We start from the raw sequence: 18,859 nt of genomic DNA, 5'->3' as shown, positions 1-18,859 counted from the left end.
GTGTAGTGTGTAGGTAGGCTGACTGTTTACACATCTGGTTCAAGCAGACATGCTTCTGCATTGGAGATGAAGCAGACATGCTTCTGCATTGGAGATGTTCTGCTCTATGAGTGGTGGGTGGTGCTGGTGGGAGAGACAGCTGGGGCATCTGCTGTTCCACTCAGTCTCTCTCAACCCCATATGAAATGTCAGTCACTGTCTGAGGGTGAGGGAGAGTCCTGTTCCAGAGTGATGAGTAGGACCCCATGGCTTTGGTCCACAGTCTTGATTGCTCTTGACTCTTCTGCAACTCATTGCTGTTCCTCTCATCTCTATCACCCTGTGCTATGCTTATTTTGCATTTCAATTTATATTGGGAGGATATTATCCCGCCATATTTGTCATCTTTTGGTTGCAAAGTTGTTACATTTCTATTCCAGTAATTCTTAGGTATTTTGTTTATATTTTTGACATACTGTTTCTTCATGTGTAGGCTACTACATGTCTTCACCCTCGGTCTACTCTAAGGTCTAAGGCTCTAAGCCAAGCCTGGTCAAATTCAGACACACAAAGTAGGCCTAAAACTAATATCAAGTTTTTCAACATAGCAGCAAAGCTGTCAACTTAAGCATTTCACTTTAATAGTTTACTCACCTTTTGGTTGTTAGGCGATAACAATAATGTGTAGCCAGATTCAACCAGCTCTTAATTGTTTTGTTTTTTTTGTTTTGTTTTTAAATGAAGAATGCTGCTCGCGCGCCACAGCTGTACTGTACAGTAAAAAGCCGGTTAATTAACGCCGGGTATGGGAAAAGCCTGGTTTCTATTCAGAAAGAACCAGTGTGGTCCGGTCAAGAGCACATTTACTGTATCCGGTCATTTAGAAGCACACATTTATGCACGCACTGGTTCCGTATCCGCTCTAGACGGAGACCGGATTAGCAGCCTGCTACTGCTAGGCGAATTAATTCCAGTTTTAACAGCCGATTATGTCACACACATGACATGACTGTTTTCATTGTGTTTTGTGCTTTTCACCCATTGGCCACACAACGTCAAAACGTCATTTTACGCGACAATGTTTTGGTTCATGTAGTCTCATGTGGACAAATCACGCGGACTTGACCTACATCCATTCACAGACGTACGCTACTGTAGCTCAAATGAACCTTACGACTCCGTGCTGCAGCTAAACATCGACACTGTTCAACGTATCATTTATTGTAGAGTTTAGACTTTGCAGTTTGCACCCAAGTGAGAACTTACTGTACTGCAGCTGGGCTGGCCTGGGCAGGACCGGGTGCAACAGGCAGCAGGTGTTGATTAACTTGGTGGCTGGTGATTGGTGGGACAAAGGTTGCCTCGGGACATAGCTGCCAGCCTGCCACTCCTTTGCCACACAACCGTCTTGGTGGCACTGCCAGTGCCAGCCTGTTCCTTGTATTGACTGATAAAGTGGTTGGATTACTTTTTTCGTTTTCTTTTTTCATTTCATAAAGTGGTTGGATTACTTTAAAGGAGTGAATATGGACAGTCAAGGCAACGAATCATGTGAGTGCTGCATTTTTATTTGTTCAGAAGCTTTTGTATGGGGTGTAAACGTGATATTGTCTTGTTGAAATAGGTGTGGTTACTGGTTACTATTATACAATGTACTACACAGTGCTTCCAAAGTTTTATCTTATAATAAAACTTAAATGTTTGAAAATACACATTAACACTTTCAATGCCACTGTTTAACTGGCCTGCACTAGCCCATGCCAGCATTTTTAGCATTTTCACTCATCTCTTATGAATATTTGTAAATTATCTGCTACCACTAGAATTTCACAACCAACACTAGAAGAAAGGGCAACCCTTCTACTTTCACCAAAAAAATAAATTGAGTATTCATCATGTTCGGTTATTTAGTTATCAATAGCTGAATATACCTCGCTCTTGCCAAAAAGAGCCCCCTGAGAACAAAATCCTGAGAAAAATGCGTTTTAGTGAATGAAACTCTCTCAAGCATAAATCTCACTTCAACCTTTTATTTTTGGGTTCTTTGACATCATAGATGTTTACAGTACTTGTTGTCAATAAAATAAAAAAAATAAAAAATAAAAAATAAAAAAAAATTTCCCGATAAAAAAAATAAAATTTTCAATTGTTTTTCCCGATAAAAAAAAAAAAAATTCATTTTTTTCCCCCGATTCCAGTGCTCCATGGCACAACTCAGTAGCACCCTTTAGTTGCACTGAATGTAGTACTATGTATTCATATACATGACATGAGTTACACTATGTGTACACTATATACAGTATGTACAGTTGATGTACAGTATGTACAGTAGATGTACAGTACAGTACATGTACAGTATGTACAGTACATGTACAGTATGTACAGTACATGTACAGTATGTACAGTTACATTACTTATGTGTACAGTATGTACAGTACACATGTACAGTGTGTACAGTGTGTACAGTACACATGTACAGTGTGTACAGTACACATGTACACTATGTACAGTATGTACAGTATACATATACATGACATGTAACGATATTGAAGTTGAATACACAAAAGGAAATACAGCTCAAAACATTCAACGCCTTGTGTGCTTGTAGATCTGCTATTTTCACTTCAGCCATTTCTACTAAACAGTCACACACACAAGTGAGGACGCTACACTATCATGTGGACACTTCTTAGCTCAGATTGATCTGTTTGTGGTAAAGCACAAAACATTCTCCCTTGCACAGGGCGACATTACAGCCCTTACAGACGTACCTCGTCTCTTTGCGCATTTTTTTCCCAGCACATATTGTGCAGCGCCTAGCTGGGTAGGTCTTGGCTTTAGTACTCTCAAGTGCAACAAGCTCATGGCCCGCAGCCATGTTGGTAACCAGCCGGGTCTGAGGGTCATAGTAGGGCCTGCTGGGGCGGCGTACAGGCCGTGGGCGGGTCCATGCCTTCACAAGGCTTTGAATGTATGACAAGTGAGTTTGACATGCTCCCTTGGGATTCTTAGCCTGGTACAAAACAAATGAATTGAATATGCAGAGCTGAAAAAGATAAAATACAAACTTATTTGTCCACTTGGTGGTTTTCCTCGCAAAGAAATAATAACTCTGCCGTTGGTCTAATTTATCAACGCCACACATGTATTTGTTGTACTCAACAATACAGGTAGGCTTCTCCATTTCAATTAGCTTGCCTGGCTCTCTCCTACCGTTCTGCTTTTTCTCACCTCTCTTCCATACCCAGACGGTTTCAACCGTGTCCCAGTGGAACGTAGAGAGCATGCGGACAATATTCTTGTCTCTCCAGGCCAGGGTCATCAGCCTGCCATTGTATCTGACTAGTTTCTCCCCGCTCGGTAGGTTGGAATTGGTCACATAATTGACGGCTGGGGCTGCTCCCCTGTTTTTACGGAGGGTCCCACAGCTATGTGTTTTCAGGTTCAGGAGCTGTTCAGAGAGCTTGGTGCTCATGTAAAAATTATCCATAAATAGTTTGTACCCACTCCCTGCAAGGCCCCCAAGCAGATTGACAACCGTGTCTGCCAGGGAACTGTACTGGCCACAGTATGGCTGCATGTTGTGGCAGTAACCAGTCTGTGAGTCACATAGAATGTACGACTTGATGCCGTAGCGCACTGGTTTTTGGGGATTGTACACTTTGAAGCTGAGCTTTCCCCGCCACAGAAGTGTACCCTCATCAATTGAAATATTCTCACTTGGCTGGTACAATTCCCTGAACTTCTTGACAAGGTAGTCCAATACTGTGCGAATTTTGAACATCCTGTCTGTACCGTCATTTACCTCTTTATTATCAACCCTGTAGTGCAGAAATCGCAGAATAATTTGGAACCTGTTGCGTGACATAGTTTTATTGAAATATGGTGTAGCCACAACCTCATCAGTAGACCAGTAAAGTGACAAATCTGGCTTTTTTATAATGGATGTAAGAAAAAGGAGGCCAAAAAACTTTTTGAGTTCATCTAGGTTCACCTCTTTCCATGCATACATTCTGGACTGTGGTGCTTTAGTCAGATCAGCTGCATCGATGGATTTCTTTGCATAAAGGTTAGTCTGTACAACTACCTCTTCAAGCAGGTCATCTGTCAAATACAACTCCAGGTAAGCGACTGGCTGGTCACAGTCCAGCAAAGCGGCATCACCGATAAGTCCAGGTTCTGCAGTAAAGTCAAACTCCTCTGGGTCCCAATCCTCTAGCTCGAACCAATCTGGATCAAGGTCAGCTGGAAGTTGACCTCTAGGCCCACTGGACGGTTTGGACCCACCACCTCTGCTACGTGGTTGACCTGTAAATTATAAAAATAGATTACCATAAAATACATATTTCTTTTATTTGTGTGGTGAGTAAGAAATGACATGACTAATTGTATCTAATATTTATATTTTCAGACTTTCTTCATGGAAAGAGCTCAGCCTACGAACTAAAAAGGTTATTAGGCCTCCATTTTCTTATCTCCATTGTAAAAAAGCCAGAACTGGAGCTTTACTAGTCTACATATGAGGTGGTGGCTACACTACATTTCAAGAAGACTGATTATACTGTGATTTCTGCACTACACGGTTGATAACAGTGAGGAAAACAACTGTACAGACAGGATGTACAAAATAAGCCCAGTATTAGACTACCTTGTGAAAAAGTATTGTGAAATGTATCAGCCAAGCAAGCACGTTTCAATCTAAATGTCTCCACTAGGCCTGATAGCCCATGTTGTTATGATTCAGCCTTCTGACTTGTGCCTCCTGGCAGAACTACAGACTGACTTTGGTAAGTGTCATGTACAGAAAAAAACTACTTTTGTATTGTCACCTCGAGTTTTCCCAGCAACAGGTTGGTGGCTGGGAATAGATGCATCGCTCGCCGATGCGTCGCTCGCCTCTGTGTTGCTCGCCTCTGCGTTGCTCGCCTCTGCATCTGAAGTGAAATCACAGTAAAATATATAATTATTATTTACATCCTCCATGACTTTATGACACCTGAGAGAAGACTTTTACAGTTGTCCTGTGGGATTTTAGATTTGTAAATGATAAAAGCAATGAACAAACAGGTTTCAAACAGATAAGATACAAATGAACTCCATTCATTGACTTGTATGACTTACTGTATACAATGCATAGCATTCAAGTGCAGCTTTCAGTGCACTCTCACTCAGTGTCACACACAATTACAGTACAGTAGCCTACTATGTATACATACATGACATGAATGAGAGAATATAGATTGAATATAATACAGTGAAGAAACTACAGCGCAAAACAACAACTACAGTACAGTAGCCTACTATGTATGCATACATGACATGAACAGGTTTCAAACAGAGAAGATAAAAATGAACTTCATTCATTGACTTATTGTATGACTTACTGTATACAATGCATGAGCTTCTGTTGTGAAACTAGAGAGAGAAAATCTTACCTCCAGTGTTACTGTTTACACATGAAGATGTGGGACCACATGTTGGCTGTTCACCCTCATCATCCTCTGTGTAAAAAAAAAAGAAAACAAAGAGGCATTTAGCAGACATTCTTATCCAGAGTGACAGTAAAATATTGGCCACATCTTATTATTCAACTTCTATATTCTCTCGTTCATGTGATGTTTACTAGTCGATCCACAAGCTTGCAACTCGATGCCTTGTGTGCTTGTAGGTCTACTATTTTCTTCTACAAAAAAATGACTTTCTCAGTATTGTTTGCATTCAAGTGCAGCTTTCAGTGCACTCTCACTCAGTGTCACACACAACTACAGTACAGTAGCCTACTATGTATACATACATGACATGAATGAGAGAATATAGATTGAATATAATACAGTGAAAAAACAACTACAGTACAGTAGCCTACTATGTATACATACATGACATGAATGAGAGAATATAGATTGAATATAATACAGTGAAAAAACAACTACAGTACAGTAGCCTACTATGTATACATACATGACATGAATGAGAGAATATAGATTGAATATAATACAGTGAAAAAACAACTACAGTACAGTAGCCTACTATGTATACATACATGACATGAATGAGAGAATATAGATTGAATATAATACAGTGAAAAAACTACAGCGCAAAACATTTGATGCCTTGTGAGCTTTTAGATCTGCTATTTCACTTGTATCAGGCATTTCCACTAAACTGTCACACACAAGTGGGGACGCCACACTGTGTGTGTGTGTGTGTGTGTGTGTGTGTGTGTGTGTGTGTGTGTGTGTGTGTGTGTGTGTGTGTGTGTGTGTGTGTGTGTGTGCCCATCCACACGCTGATCGCAACTCGACGCCTTGTGTGCTTGTAGATCTGCTATTTTCACTTCAGCTTGTTATCAGCCATTTCCACTAAACATTCACAAACAAGTGGGGGCGCCACACTTTGTGTGTGTGTGCAGTGAAAATAGCCTATCCACAAGCTCGCAACTCGACGCCTTGTGTGCTTGTAGATCAGCTATTTTCACGTCAGCTTTTGTATGGCCATTTCCACCATCAAACAGTCACGCACACACACGCGCGCGCGCGCGAGCACACACACACACACACACACACACACACACACACACACACAGCACGCCACTGTTTGTGTGGTAACGTTTTTTACCACAAAACCATAAAAACATTTCAAACAGGACTAAAAGTACAAAACACTTACCATCGCGTTGTGGTATCCATTCCTCCTCGCTGTCCAGGTCGGTTTGGGAAGGCTCAGATTGAGATAGTTGAGAATTGTAGGGACTTTCCAACTCATCCAACACATTTCGTCGACGAGTTGCCACTCTGTTACTGCGACGCACATTTGGTGTCCCGGGATTATTGATTGTAGCAGGGTTTCCCACTTCATCATCAGAATCTGAGACATCTGATTCAGTCTCGGAATCACGGTTAGACCTCTCAGGGGGACCCTCGTCCTGGATGGTCGATTCCATGGCCGGCTCACGGGAACTCTCTGCTGCATGGCCGCCGCCGTCATCATCCTCCTCCTCCGGGGGGTGATCGGATGTCGTCGCGGTGCGCTGACTGCGATCACGGGGGGAACCGGAGCGCGTCGACCGGGAACCTGGATTACTCTTCTTTGCGGGCCTCATATCGCTCGCAGGCGGCTTCTTTACGGGCTTGCTCGTGGACATCTTCTTTGCTGGCTTTACCGCGGTCGCGGACCGCTTCTTTGCGGGGCTTATCTCGCTCGCAGACTGCTTCTTTCGAGGCTTCGTGGACAGTTTCTTTGCGGGGCTCATCTCGCTCACAGGCGGCTTTTTTTCTGACTTTGCCGCGGTCGCGGACAGCTGCTTTACGGGCCTTTTCTCGCTCGTAGGTGGCTTCTTTTCGGGCTTTATCTCGGCCGCGGAGAGCTGTTTTGCGTGCCTCATCTCGCTCGCAGGCGGGGGACCCACAGTTTCACCGCTACGACACTGCTTCGGTCGGGAACACTCCTCCTCCTCCTCGGCGGCCTGAACAGGAGGACCCTTTCCAGACTGGGTCCCGGGCAGCACAGGTCCACGGCTACTGAACCGCATGCAGTCATGGATTGTAAGCTGGCGCGATCCACCCTCAGGTAAGGGAGCCACCTGGCCGCCTGGCCCATGCTTCGTCTTCCGAACAGATTTAGGCATTTTGCTGGTAGGCTAGGCCAACTGTTGCACTAGTTTCTAGTTAGTACTAGGCCTATACTAAATGGATGTGTTTCTTTCTCTCTCAATTCAATTCAATCTCTCTCTCTGATGCTTTCTCTTCAAATGTGCTCATTACACTGAACCATTTTCGCGGGTTTCTCATTTTTTGTTATGGGAACATGGTCACATGGTTGGTGTTGTGATTTCGGCTTCCTCTGATCTTTCCTTTTATCCCCCCCGGCTATTTCCACCACACACACACACACACACACACACACACACACACACACACACACACACACACACACACACACACAGTGTGGCGTCCCCTTTTTTTTTCTTTTTTTTTTCTTGATCTCAGGCGTGTTTAGAGGCTTTGTTGTGGCCACGTGGCTGGTGACCTGATTTTGACCTGTTTTTTTGGCTGCATTTCATTAGATCACATGTTTGGTGTTGTGTGTTTTGGCTTTCTATGAACATAGATTTTTTTTTTTTGCTTTATTTTCATCACAGAAGCACAAAAATTTGTCACAGGGTGCGGAAGAGTGTCAGCTAGGGGTACCTGCTGTTAAGTGCTTTCTACGTCAATCTACGTCTGTGGCCTGGTTGCATAATCAGTGACTTACGTCAATCTACCCCCTTGGCATGGAAAGTGTTAATGTGAATCCAAAATTAGTTAAGATAATGTGTAAACAAACTAACTATGTTAAACGAATCTATGAATGAAGCCATCAAAGCAGCATCCTCACTTGGAGACTAATGATAGGCAAACAAGAATTGACACAGTCAATATATAAGCTGGTCAGATGAAAAAAAAAATGTTTTTTGAAAAAAAAAAAAAATGTTTTTTGAAAAAAAAAAGTTTTGGAAAAAAATGTTTTTTGGAGAAAAAAAAAAGTTTTGAAAAAACTCGGGCGTGCTCAAACAACAGTAATAACTGCGTATTACCTTACTGTACTTTACTGTACTGTATACTGTACCTCACTGTACTGTACTGTACATATTCTGTGTTCTATATCTATGAAGTCTGTGTTCTAGATCTATGAATTTTGTCACTCCCCCCCCCCGTGTATGTGTGTGTGTGTGTGTGTGTGTGTGTGTGTGTGTGTGTGTGTGTGTGTGTGTGTGTGTGTGTGTGTGTGTGTGTGTGTGTGTGTGACTTTTACTTATAACTGAGTACATCTACAGTGCAGTATTGATACTTTTAAGATACTTTTAAAAAAACAAGTGTAAAACATTTGAGTACTTTTTCCAACAGCTACTTTCCCCCATAGCCTGGAGGACTCCTGCTAAGTTTGCAGTTGCCATATAGCCTATTACTCTATAAATCTATCTGTGATGTCTGATTTTACTAAAACTAGCATGCTTATTAGGCAGTAGTGGGAAAAGTACTCGCATTCTTTACTTAAGTATCATACAAGTGGAAGACTTGTATTCAAAATTTACTTGAGTACAAGTATAAAAAGTATTTGTATTGAAATGTACCAAAAGCAGAAAGTACGCATTATGCAGAATGCAACCAAGGTGTTCAAATAAGTGTATTGATTGTACGCTATTTTCCAAAATCTTGTCTTGTGACACAAAAGTTTCCTTTTCTTTGATGATTGTTAGCCATATGGTTTAAACCCTAAAGTTAACTTGTTGCATTTATGTGGTCCACCCTCTGTTCTCAAAGAAAGGGAGATGTAAGGAGTGCCTTTATTTTGTAGTAACCGGATGTGACGACGTACACAGGACGCGGGAGATGGACCTGGGAGGTTGTGCTCTACCGCAGTATTGACTAGCCTGTTGCTTCACACTGCTGAGTTACACTGCTGTGTTGTTGCTGCTCATTTGTTTAATAAATACAAGACTTCGGATTACGTCGTTGTACGAGCCTGATAAGAGTAACTTGACATGCAGCAGCTACTCGGACCAGTAAACTACCGAATGCAAATGTTATATGGACGTTTATTTCAGCCACCAGGAAATAGACGGAGCCGCTCCAGCCAGAGAAACCATTTCATTACGACCGCAATAGTTTTGTGCTTGTCATTTCGCCAAGGTGATTCATGTTTGTTTTCTCTGCTGTCATAGTGTTCTGTACTATTGCAACTTTTAGCCAAATATATGTCTATATACATATGTATAGTAGCACTTTATCCAACGTCTGTGCATGTTTCTTCTTTCCCCACCTCACGTCCACTTGGCAGATCGATGGGCTGCGTTGTCGACTCAACATTGTAATAATAATAAAACACAACTTCTCAAACTCATGCATTACTCTTTATTTCTACGAACATACTGTCATGTTTCATTGTCATTAGAGTATAGTCTGGACTACACTTTTAGAAAACGTGCTGTGCATTATTTAACATTCTGCTACTGTAAATGATTTTCGAACTTTGCTGTCTAGAATCTGCGACATGCTCTGAGCTTGTAGGTCTGCTATTTTCGGCACAAAGCGACGTTTTGATACAAAGCATGAATTAGACTGTCCCAGAAGTGCAATTAGAAATCACACAAGTGCATTGTTGTTAGCATTTGACAAGCTATGCATGTAAGCAAGCAACAGATGGCCCGATTGGGCTTGGTCTAATAGCTGGATCTTGCAATGAAAACGTCCATGATGGCTACTATTTACGACACTCAGGCACTTAACTACACAATCTATACTTCCGTAACTTATGCCAGCATGTCCATTTTTATCATGGGCATACAGATATTACCAGAGACAAATCTGCAAGCCCTAAATGTATGCTAACCTACTAGTGCATACTAAGCTCACAACGTGTCGCATCTGTACTTTTACTTTTGTGTCGCATCTGTACTTTTACTTTTGGTACTTTAAGTATAGAAAGCTTATTCTGGCTGCTTCAAAAGTGTAATAAATGAACTCAATGTTTTAAAACCTACAAAACAACCCTAATATTAAGAAAATTGGACATTAACTGGCTGGCGTACTGTTCAGTCCAGTTGGTGGCGGTAATGCCCCTTTAAGGTTACACCAACCACCAATAAACCCCAAAGAAAAGAAGAAGCAGCAACCAGGAAGACCAGGCGATCGCTTTAGTTGGTTTGTTCTTTGCTAGCACCTAGCACCCATACATGGCTAAACCGTTTGCCACAACAACAAAAAAAGCAGATACACGGTTAAAATTAATCTTTCTCCTCCGGCAATTGGACTTCATTTGGAAAGCTGAGTCGTAAATGTATTGTATCTGTGGTCATGTTTGCCCTTTTTTCACTGTGCATTGTCTCGTATAATAGTCTGTTTCATAATGATTTCGTATTGGTTCTTTGTCATCACAACTTGTTAACATCTGTATGTTACCAAACACCTAGCTATACATAGCCTCGGTATAAAATGCAAAAGACGTTAGGACTGAGTGATTATACAGTTGACGTAGTTTCTCATTTGGCCGCATAGTCAGCCCCGGTCAGCCCTCACAACAACAAAAGCCAGCCATGTATGGTGTTTTCGGATGTTTTTCGCTAACGTAATGCTTTTAAACACATTTGTATTTGGAAAAGTATATTGAGATGACGATGATGATGACTGCTCAATGTTCCCATAATGCTTTGAATGAACGTGACAAAGTGAACATATAACTGACTGACTATTGTGGGATGTAATCTGCAGTAGACGCCTGTGAATGTCCTGTCTATTCCTTATATTATTTACATTTTCCCCTTATGTAAGGGGTCCTACATTAACATTGCTTCATCACATTTAACTAAAACATGAACGCCACAGAAGATGCGCGTCCGCCACAACCACCGTGAGGAGTCCTGCTGTTATATGACCGCCCGCCCATCTCCGTCTTCCGTGGGTACAAGCACATCAGCATTGGACAGTGGTTATAATCGTCCTGCTGCGACATGACGGGCCGAACGGACCTCCGATGGAACTCGACCATCACACACCGTCTTGGTTCTTTTAATGTTGTCTGACAATGACAAATTACTCTGCCTATAGAAAGACTACACACCTTAACGCTCAATGATGCCAGACGTTTTTATAGCCTCGGATGTAATGGTGTGTTGCAAAACAGTGGACTAATTCAATCAATATGGGATGTTATGATAGTGTACAATTGCTTGGCTAACTGCAGTAAGCTAGCGTGTTAGCATGCGGCAGTCATGTTTTCATCTTTTTAACATGACAAAAGACGCCTGTAGCAAGTTTGAAGTTGCCTTAGAGCCTATTACTCTATACATCTATCTGTGATGTCTGATTGTACTAAAACTAGCATGCTTATTAGGCAGTAGTGGGAAAAGTACTCGCATTCTTTACTTAAGTATCATGCAATACTGCAATGTCAGTGGAAGTCTTGTATTCAAAATGTAGGATACTTGAGTACAAGTATAAAAAGTATTTGTATTAAAAGGTACCAAAAGCAGAAAGTACGCATTATGCAGAACTTAATGTAACCAAGGTGTTCAAATAAGTGTATTGATTGTAGGCATTTTCCAAAATCTTGTGGTATTTCACTGCTACATATCGTTCTAAATATATGCTTTCTTGTCATTTAGTACAATGAATGTGTTACCGTGTCTCTAGAAATGTGCTCATTATTTGTGAAGATACTAACTGTAATTCTCAAAGACTCGCATTGGTTCATTCATTACATCGTTTTCGCTCTGTTTCATTTGATATTAAAATGCAACTCGAATTAATCTACTGTGTGGACACTGATCAGATGACAGAAAGAAGCAGCTCATCAATGAATGTACTTTGTGTTGCTTTTGTAAATTGTGTAGGGTACGATATTTTCATGACTTCACACCAAAGCCCATATCATGGTCATAGAGTTAAATCATTAACAACTTGCATACTCGTTCAGTTCATATGTTAATGCAGATGGTATGCAGATGGTGTGACACATCACCTACTACAGCCTACAACGATGCCCAGGGCAACACTGCATATTGTCTATAAATGGCTCACAGTTTAAATAACGTACGGTTTATTTGGACAATCATCTGTAACAGATGAAGTATAATTAAATACGACGTGATTAACGTTTGTTTGACATCCTCATCACAATTACATTGGATGCATCACGTTGATTAAAGTGAATGGCTGCTATAGTTTTGCTAGTTTTCATCACCTAATCACCTTCCTTTCATAACCTAATCTCTACGTTTAGAATTGAAAGAAGAAAAATAATGTTAATGTTAGTATGAAGCTAATTATAAAGCTTAAATGGATGATGATGTCAACAATGACTTGTGAAAATCAAAGAATGATAGCCGATCTACAAGCAATCATACAAACATTTTGTACTTTGATGCCAATACTTTTGTACTTTTACTCAAGTATAGACCTCTCTTTTCTTCTGTTTCATTTATCACAAGCAGGCTGGCCACAGGCACCGCCTCAGTGTGAAGGAATGGTGCTCCCTGCTGGACAAAATATTTCATTACAGCAGTATAGGTCTGGAGGGCCTGGCCAATGGATCATGAGCTCGGTGACCATGTGACATGGACAGCCAATGGGCAAATAGGTCCCCTAGGTCCCCTGAATGTCTCAGGACAATGTAATCTGTTTAAAGAGCTGGTCCTGCTGACCAGCTAAAAACTATGGAATACTTCAGAGCTAGTCTCAGATCTCTCAACAATCAACAGACAGACAATCAGCAAAATCTTTAGTTTTAGCTTTGAAAGACTTTCATTAAATCACATAGTATGCTTTTCTTTCTAAACAACAGGTCGACAGAAGAACAGACCAGTTCAAGAATGTGACCTGAACGAGCCAATCATTGACCATCCAGAGGGACAGCTCTTCTTGACTGAAGCTTTTAAAATCATCGTGGATGAGTTGCTCTGCAAGGGCACAGACGTCAAAGAGAAGGTCGGGTCTCCCATCTAACCTAAAAGTCACACTAAAAAGCTTGTGACATACAGCATACAGAATACGTTGTTTCTGTACACAATTGGGATCCATACATTTCTTCTTGCAGGTGTGTGAGTGGCGGGAGCCAGAGGAGCTAGCTGCTCTTCTGGACCTGGAGCTGAGAGACACGGGGGAACCTGCGGACAGGCTATTGCAGAGAGTACGAGACGTAGCCAAGTACAGCGTCAAGACCAGTAAGACTGACGGTGACCTGGGCAGAGGCTGAAATAAAGATACCAAGGATTGGACGCTCGGTCCCTGCCCACCACCACGGAGGTGGTTCGGATCCATCATGGTGCATCCGGTTTTGTCAGGCGTGAAGCTGGGCGGGGAGGGGGTTATTGGTCATTACACGTACTCCTACAGTATGTGCTGGGGCAGCATCTGTAAGCAGGGAGTCTTGGGCAGGAAGAGTAAAGGCCCTACGTCCTCCCGGTGGGGGCTCCTCACTGGCATTTAAGTCAGTAGGATACAACAGCAGTGACAACGTAGAAATCTGTGTGGGGAGGAATTAATTGGCATACCAACTAACTTGGGGAGAACAAGGGGGTAAGAAATAATTGGCTACTTTTTTGCGTGACCCTGAGTCGAGTCATCACTTTTAAGTTGAGAATATGTTGTTTTTATTGAGCAACATTGGGATGTGGGGAAAAAGTATGAAATTAAGCGGTTTATGTCAGGGTCACATGAAACTACAGGCTTCACACTTCCGGTTATTGTGATGTCACTGTCCTGTACTTGGTATCTTTATTGGAGGACAAACAATTGTTTTGGGTCATTATCTGTGACAATACATTTTCCTGTTTATTTCAGGTCACCCACGATTTCTAAATCAGCAATATGGTGGTGTGGACTACCATTCCTTGGCAGGTCGATTCCTTACTGAGACTCTCAATACCAACCTGTAAGTGACAATACTAACCGTAGACAATCAATTTTTTTAAGTTTGAGCATCGGCTACAGCGTTGTTCAACATAAACCTTTTATGTAATATGCATATAGCATATAGTGCTGTGCTTTATTTTTCTTTGTTTATTCATGATGACACATTATGTATGTATGTGCCAAATTCAGCTTCACCTATGAGGTAGCCCCTGCCATGGTGCTGATGGAGAATGAGGTCCTGAGAATGCTGCGTCTGCTGATTGGCTGGACAGAGGGAGATGGTATCTTCTGCCCGGGTGGATCTCTCTCTAACATGTATGGCATGAACCTGGCACGTTACCGAGCCTTTCCAGAGGTCAAATGCAAGGGACTGAGAGGTGTCCCTCAGCTAGTTGTCTTTACATCGCAAGAGGTAGGGAAGACAACGGTTGCATCACAAATTAGGTTCGAATTCGACTATACCACAAGACAAGCTGAAGCATGACTCTTTAAGTAGTATTTCTCATCTTTCAACAGAGTCATTACTCCGTGAAAAAGGGGGCAGCATTTCTTGGAATTGGGATGGACAATGTCATTGTGGTTAAAGTGGACAGCAGGTATCGCATTTTTCCTTGTGTTGTACAACCTTTCAAATTAGCTTCTTTCCTTTGTCTGCATCTTTCACCATCTACTGTCTTACAGAGGACGGATGATTCCAGAGGACCTGGAGGAAAAGATTCAGCTGGCAAAATCTGAAGCAAGTTCACTGTTGTATAAGAAACATTCAGACATAAGGCTCTATGGTTTTGGAATCACTCATTTGATTCATTTATTTTAGCTATGCAATAATACACGTAGATCTTTAGGGTTTATGAGTTTAACTTTCCAGCAACTCTGTGTTTCTCCCAGGGGAGTGTGCCACTTCTGGTCAACTGCATGGCTGGGACCACTGTACAGGGTGCATTTGACCCATTGGACCGCATTGCCGATATCTGTGAAAAACACAAGATCTGGATGCACATAGATGTGTGTATGCTCTGTGGTTTTACATCATTTTATACACTTTTATGAACGAACATACACATTTTAACTCATGTTTTTGGCATAGGCTTGCTGGGGAGGGAGTGTGCTATTCTCCAAACAACATAGACATCTCATGAAAGGGGTTGACAGGTACCATTTGAAACTATTGTATTATGCCAAGTAGGTAAAGAAGCTACATTTTCTGAATGCAGAAGGATAAAATGTAGATAGTTGATATATATTGCAAATTTGATATATACATATACGTACTATATAAGTTAATTGTGTGTATACGTGTGTGTGTGTGTGTGTGTGTGTGTGTGTGTGTGTGTGTGTGTGTGTGTGTGTGTGTGTGTGTGTGTGTGTGTGTGTGTGTGTGCGTGCGTGCGTGCGTGCGTGCGTGCGTGCGTGCGTGCGTGCGTGCGTGCGTGCGTGCGTGCGTGCGTGCGTGCGTGCGTGCGTGCGTGCGTGCGTGCGTGCGTGCGTGTGTGTGTACATGCGCAATTAGAGCAAATTCATTGTCTTGGAATCCACACAAGATGCTGGTGGCTGGGTTGCAGTGTTCTGCCTTTCTGCTTAAGGATACCACAGTAAGACGTCCCTTTTGGTGACTACATAAAATATATAAGCAAATCGTGACATTAAGACCTTATGCTGAGCTGATAATCACTTACTGTACCCCCACTTGTCCCCAGAACATGATGAAGCACTGTCACAGTGCAGGTGCAACATATCTCTTCCAGCAAGACAAATTCTACGACATGAATCTGGACATAGGGGACAAGACACTGCAGTGCAGCCGCAAGGTTGACTGCCTGAAGTTATGGCTCATGTGGAAAGCTGTGGGCTCTGATGGCTTGGCAAAGCGTGTTGACAAAGCTTTTGTCCATGCAAGGTAAACCAAGTCTGTTCCTTTATATCCAAGCATATGAATCCCATTCCTTATTCTGGGAATGTCATTAGTAGGAAAGTTCTGGGAAAAACAGCAGATCTACAAGCTCACATGTTGCGAGCTTGCATATTGGCTACAGAGTTCAGAACGCATTGCATCACAACATGCATCTCTACTGTAGCTACTCTCTTTTCTATGTACTATGTTGAAGTTTAAAATTTTCCCTGCAGATATGTGCTTGAACAGTTGAAGAAAAGAGAAGGGTTTCGACTGGTGGAAGAGGTATGTATTTTTTTCTTTTTTACATACCATAAACAAAAATAACAGGCAGAAATTAATAAACAGTCCCCAATGGTCTCTATGAATTGACACATACTTGATAACTTCACCAAGGAGCAAAAAGAAAGATGCATACATACAGTACATACTGTGAATACGCTCATACATAATACAAAATAGAGTAAGTTTACTCAAACATATTTGACAATACACAACACCACATTCATCCGATATAGACCCTTTCCCACCGACATGTTAACATAATTAACATCAGCTGCTCAAAGATATGAATCCAATCACGTTTCAACTTTTACTTACGGAGCCTGTATTTGTCCCATTGAACAGCCGGAGTTTGTCAATGTATGCTTCTGGTTCATTCCACCCAGTCTGAGGGGAAAAGAGGGAAATGCAGATTACGAGGACAGACTGGCAGCAGTAAGTTTACATCATATTTTTCAGTGAGCCAAGAACACACTCAAAGCTGACTTTCAACTTTGACATAATCTGGTCTGCCCTTCGCCTGTATTAATAAAGCAACATGCACCGAGCATTTTTGCCTTTAAAGGTCAATTGTTTGACCATGTGGCACTGTTGCTTTATCTTGAAAAGTTATCTTAAGCAAGCAAGTATAAATTAAACTCCTTTTAGGCTTAATGTATACACCATTGCACTATCTTATAGATTGGTTCCTTTTTGCAACAACACCATCATGCTACAGAGTATAAATTATGTGTTTGGTTCTTTTGATTCAAAGGTTGCCCCAGTCATCAAGGAGAGAATGATGAAGCAAGGCACCATGATGGTTGGTTATCAGCCTCTGGTAAACAGAGTCAACTTTTTCCGTCTAGTGGTGTTCTCGCCTCTAGTTTCACAAAAAGATATGGACTTCTTCCTTGATGAAATTGAAAGACTAGGAAAGGATCTGTGAGCAATCACATTACCAGGCCTTCATCCTGTTCATCTATCTCTGTCATTGTTTTCTTTTGGAGCACCATTGGCCCTGTATATCACATCTTTACAGTCTGCTTTCCAAGAGATATGCAAAAATCTATTGATATTCATTAATAGTGAATGTTTTGTGAATTAGAGAATTAGCAAATTGATGAATTGTGAATGTGATTAACCTGTATAATTGCATATGAACATGGAACTTTTAGCATAATGTTGTACCTTGTTGACCAGATCATGGAGTTGGTTACTTGTTCACATAATGTTATGTTATTCAGATTTACATCAATAATAGGCTATCATTTACTTTACCTCAAAGAATGAGAATATTATTTAGATGCTAGGTTTTGATGTTTATCTGGTATTCTAGTTGTAGCACTTAAAGGTCCTACACCATGCATTTAAAAATAATTTATATAACACTGTTTGTGTCCCAAAAACGTTTTTGAAAAGGTTTGAGGCTAAATTACCACTCCTGAATACAGAGCCCCTGTCATTTCTGCCTGGCTTTCAGAGCATTTTCAGCTGCAGTATCACCTTGTCCTGAGTGGGAGGACTGCGCTATTGAGCCAGTTTTGGACCCACACTCCTCCCCACCTCCTGCTCAGCAGGCCTGCCCACCCCTCCCCAACCCTCTCCCAGCTCCTCCTGCCTCCTTCTCAGGCCTGCCCACCCCTCCCCAACCCTCTCCCAGCTCCTCCTGCCTCCTTCTCAGGCCTTGTGACATCACAAATCTGACATTTCACAATCAGGACCGTTCTGAGACATGCTAACATAGATCTGCCCATAAACTGAGAAAGACACAATGGTCAGAAATAGGACTTTGTGAGGATAGAAGTTGCTGGTGGGACACCAAGAAAATACATAAAAATTGGAAAAATGAAAATTCATGGTGTAGTCCCTTTAACTGTTTTTCTTTGCACTCTACTTATGTGACTACACTGACTAGTATTTACCCTGTAGTTGTTGATTTAGGGTTCCTGCCATCACTCTGATCTTGCACTAAAGTCACTCTGGATAAGAGCATCTGCTAAATGGCTAAATTGTATTTTCAGCCAAATCCACCTGTAAATGCACTGTGTAAAAATAAAACTGTAATATTATAGACTATGAAACTTCTCCTTTGTATTATTCTGGAGATTTAGGCTATGTAGTCACTGGAGATTTCTGTACTCCTTTTCTGCTGCTGCTGCTGCTGCTGCTAATCCTGGAGTGGGGGGGGGGGTCCCAACAAAATGAGAGGTATTATAAAGGTATTATCAAAAAATAAAATCTTTATTTTTATTTATTTTTTTATTTTTAATATTTTAAAGCTGCTCCTCAGCTAAATACATGTCAATTTGGGGGTCCCCTTGACGCATGTATCTATTCT

General features: G+C 41.6%; 1 protein-coding gene across 1 annotated transcript; it reads left to right on the top strand.

The window, feature by feature from the left end:
• Positions 1 to 1,153: 1,153 nt before the first annotated feature.
• Positions 1,154 to 18,586, top strand: csad (cysteine sulfinic acid decarboxylase). Its single transcript, XM_080734259.1, has 14 exons — positions 1,154 to 1,530; positions 13,297 to 13,439; positions 13,549 to 13,675; positions 14,295 to 14,385; positions 14,556 to 14,778; positions 14,883 to 14,962; positions 15,048 to 15,102; positions 15,255 to 15,371; positions 15,454 to 15,518; positions 15,877 to 15,958; positions 16,064 to 16,263; positions 16,491 to 16,542; positions 16,885 to 16,974; positions 17,294 to 18,586. Exons 1-14 carry the CDS (start codon positions 1,506 to 1,508, stop codon positions 17,465 to 17,467), a joined length of 1,524 nt encoding a protein of 507 aa, XP_080590385.1. The 5' UTR covers positions 1,154 to 1,505; the 3' UTR covers positions 17,468 to 18,586.
• The last annotated feature ends 273 nt before the right edge of the window (positions 18,587 to 18,859 follow it).

This window comes from Nannobrachium achirus, assembly GCF_963921795.1.
Source record: "Nannobrachium achirus genome assembly, chromosome: 9".
Lineage (NCBI taxonomy): Eukaryota > Metazoa > Chordata > Actinopteri > Myctophiformes > Myctophidae > Nannobrachium > Nannobrachium achirus.
Note: the sequence above shows the minus strand (reverse complement) of the source record. Positions and strands in the feature narration are given on the sequence as shown.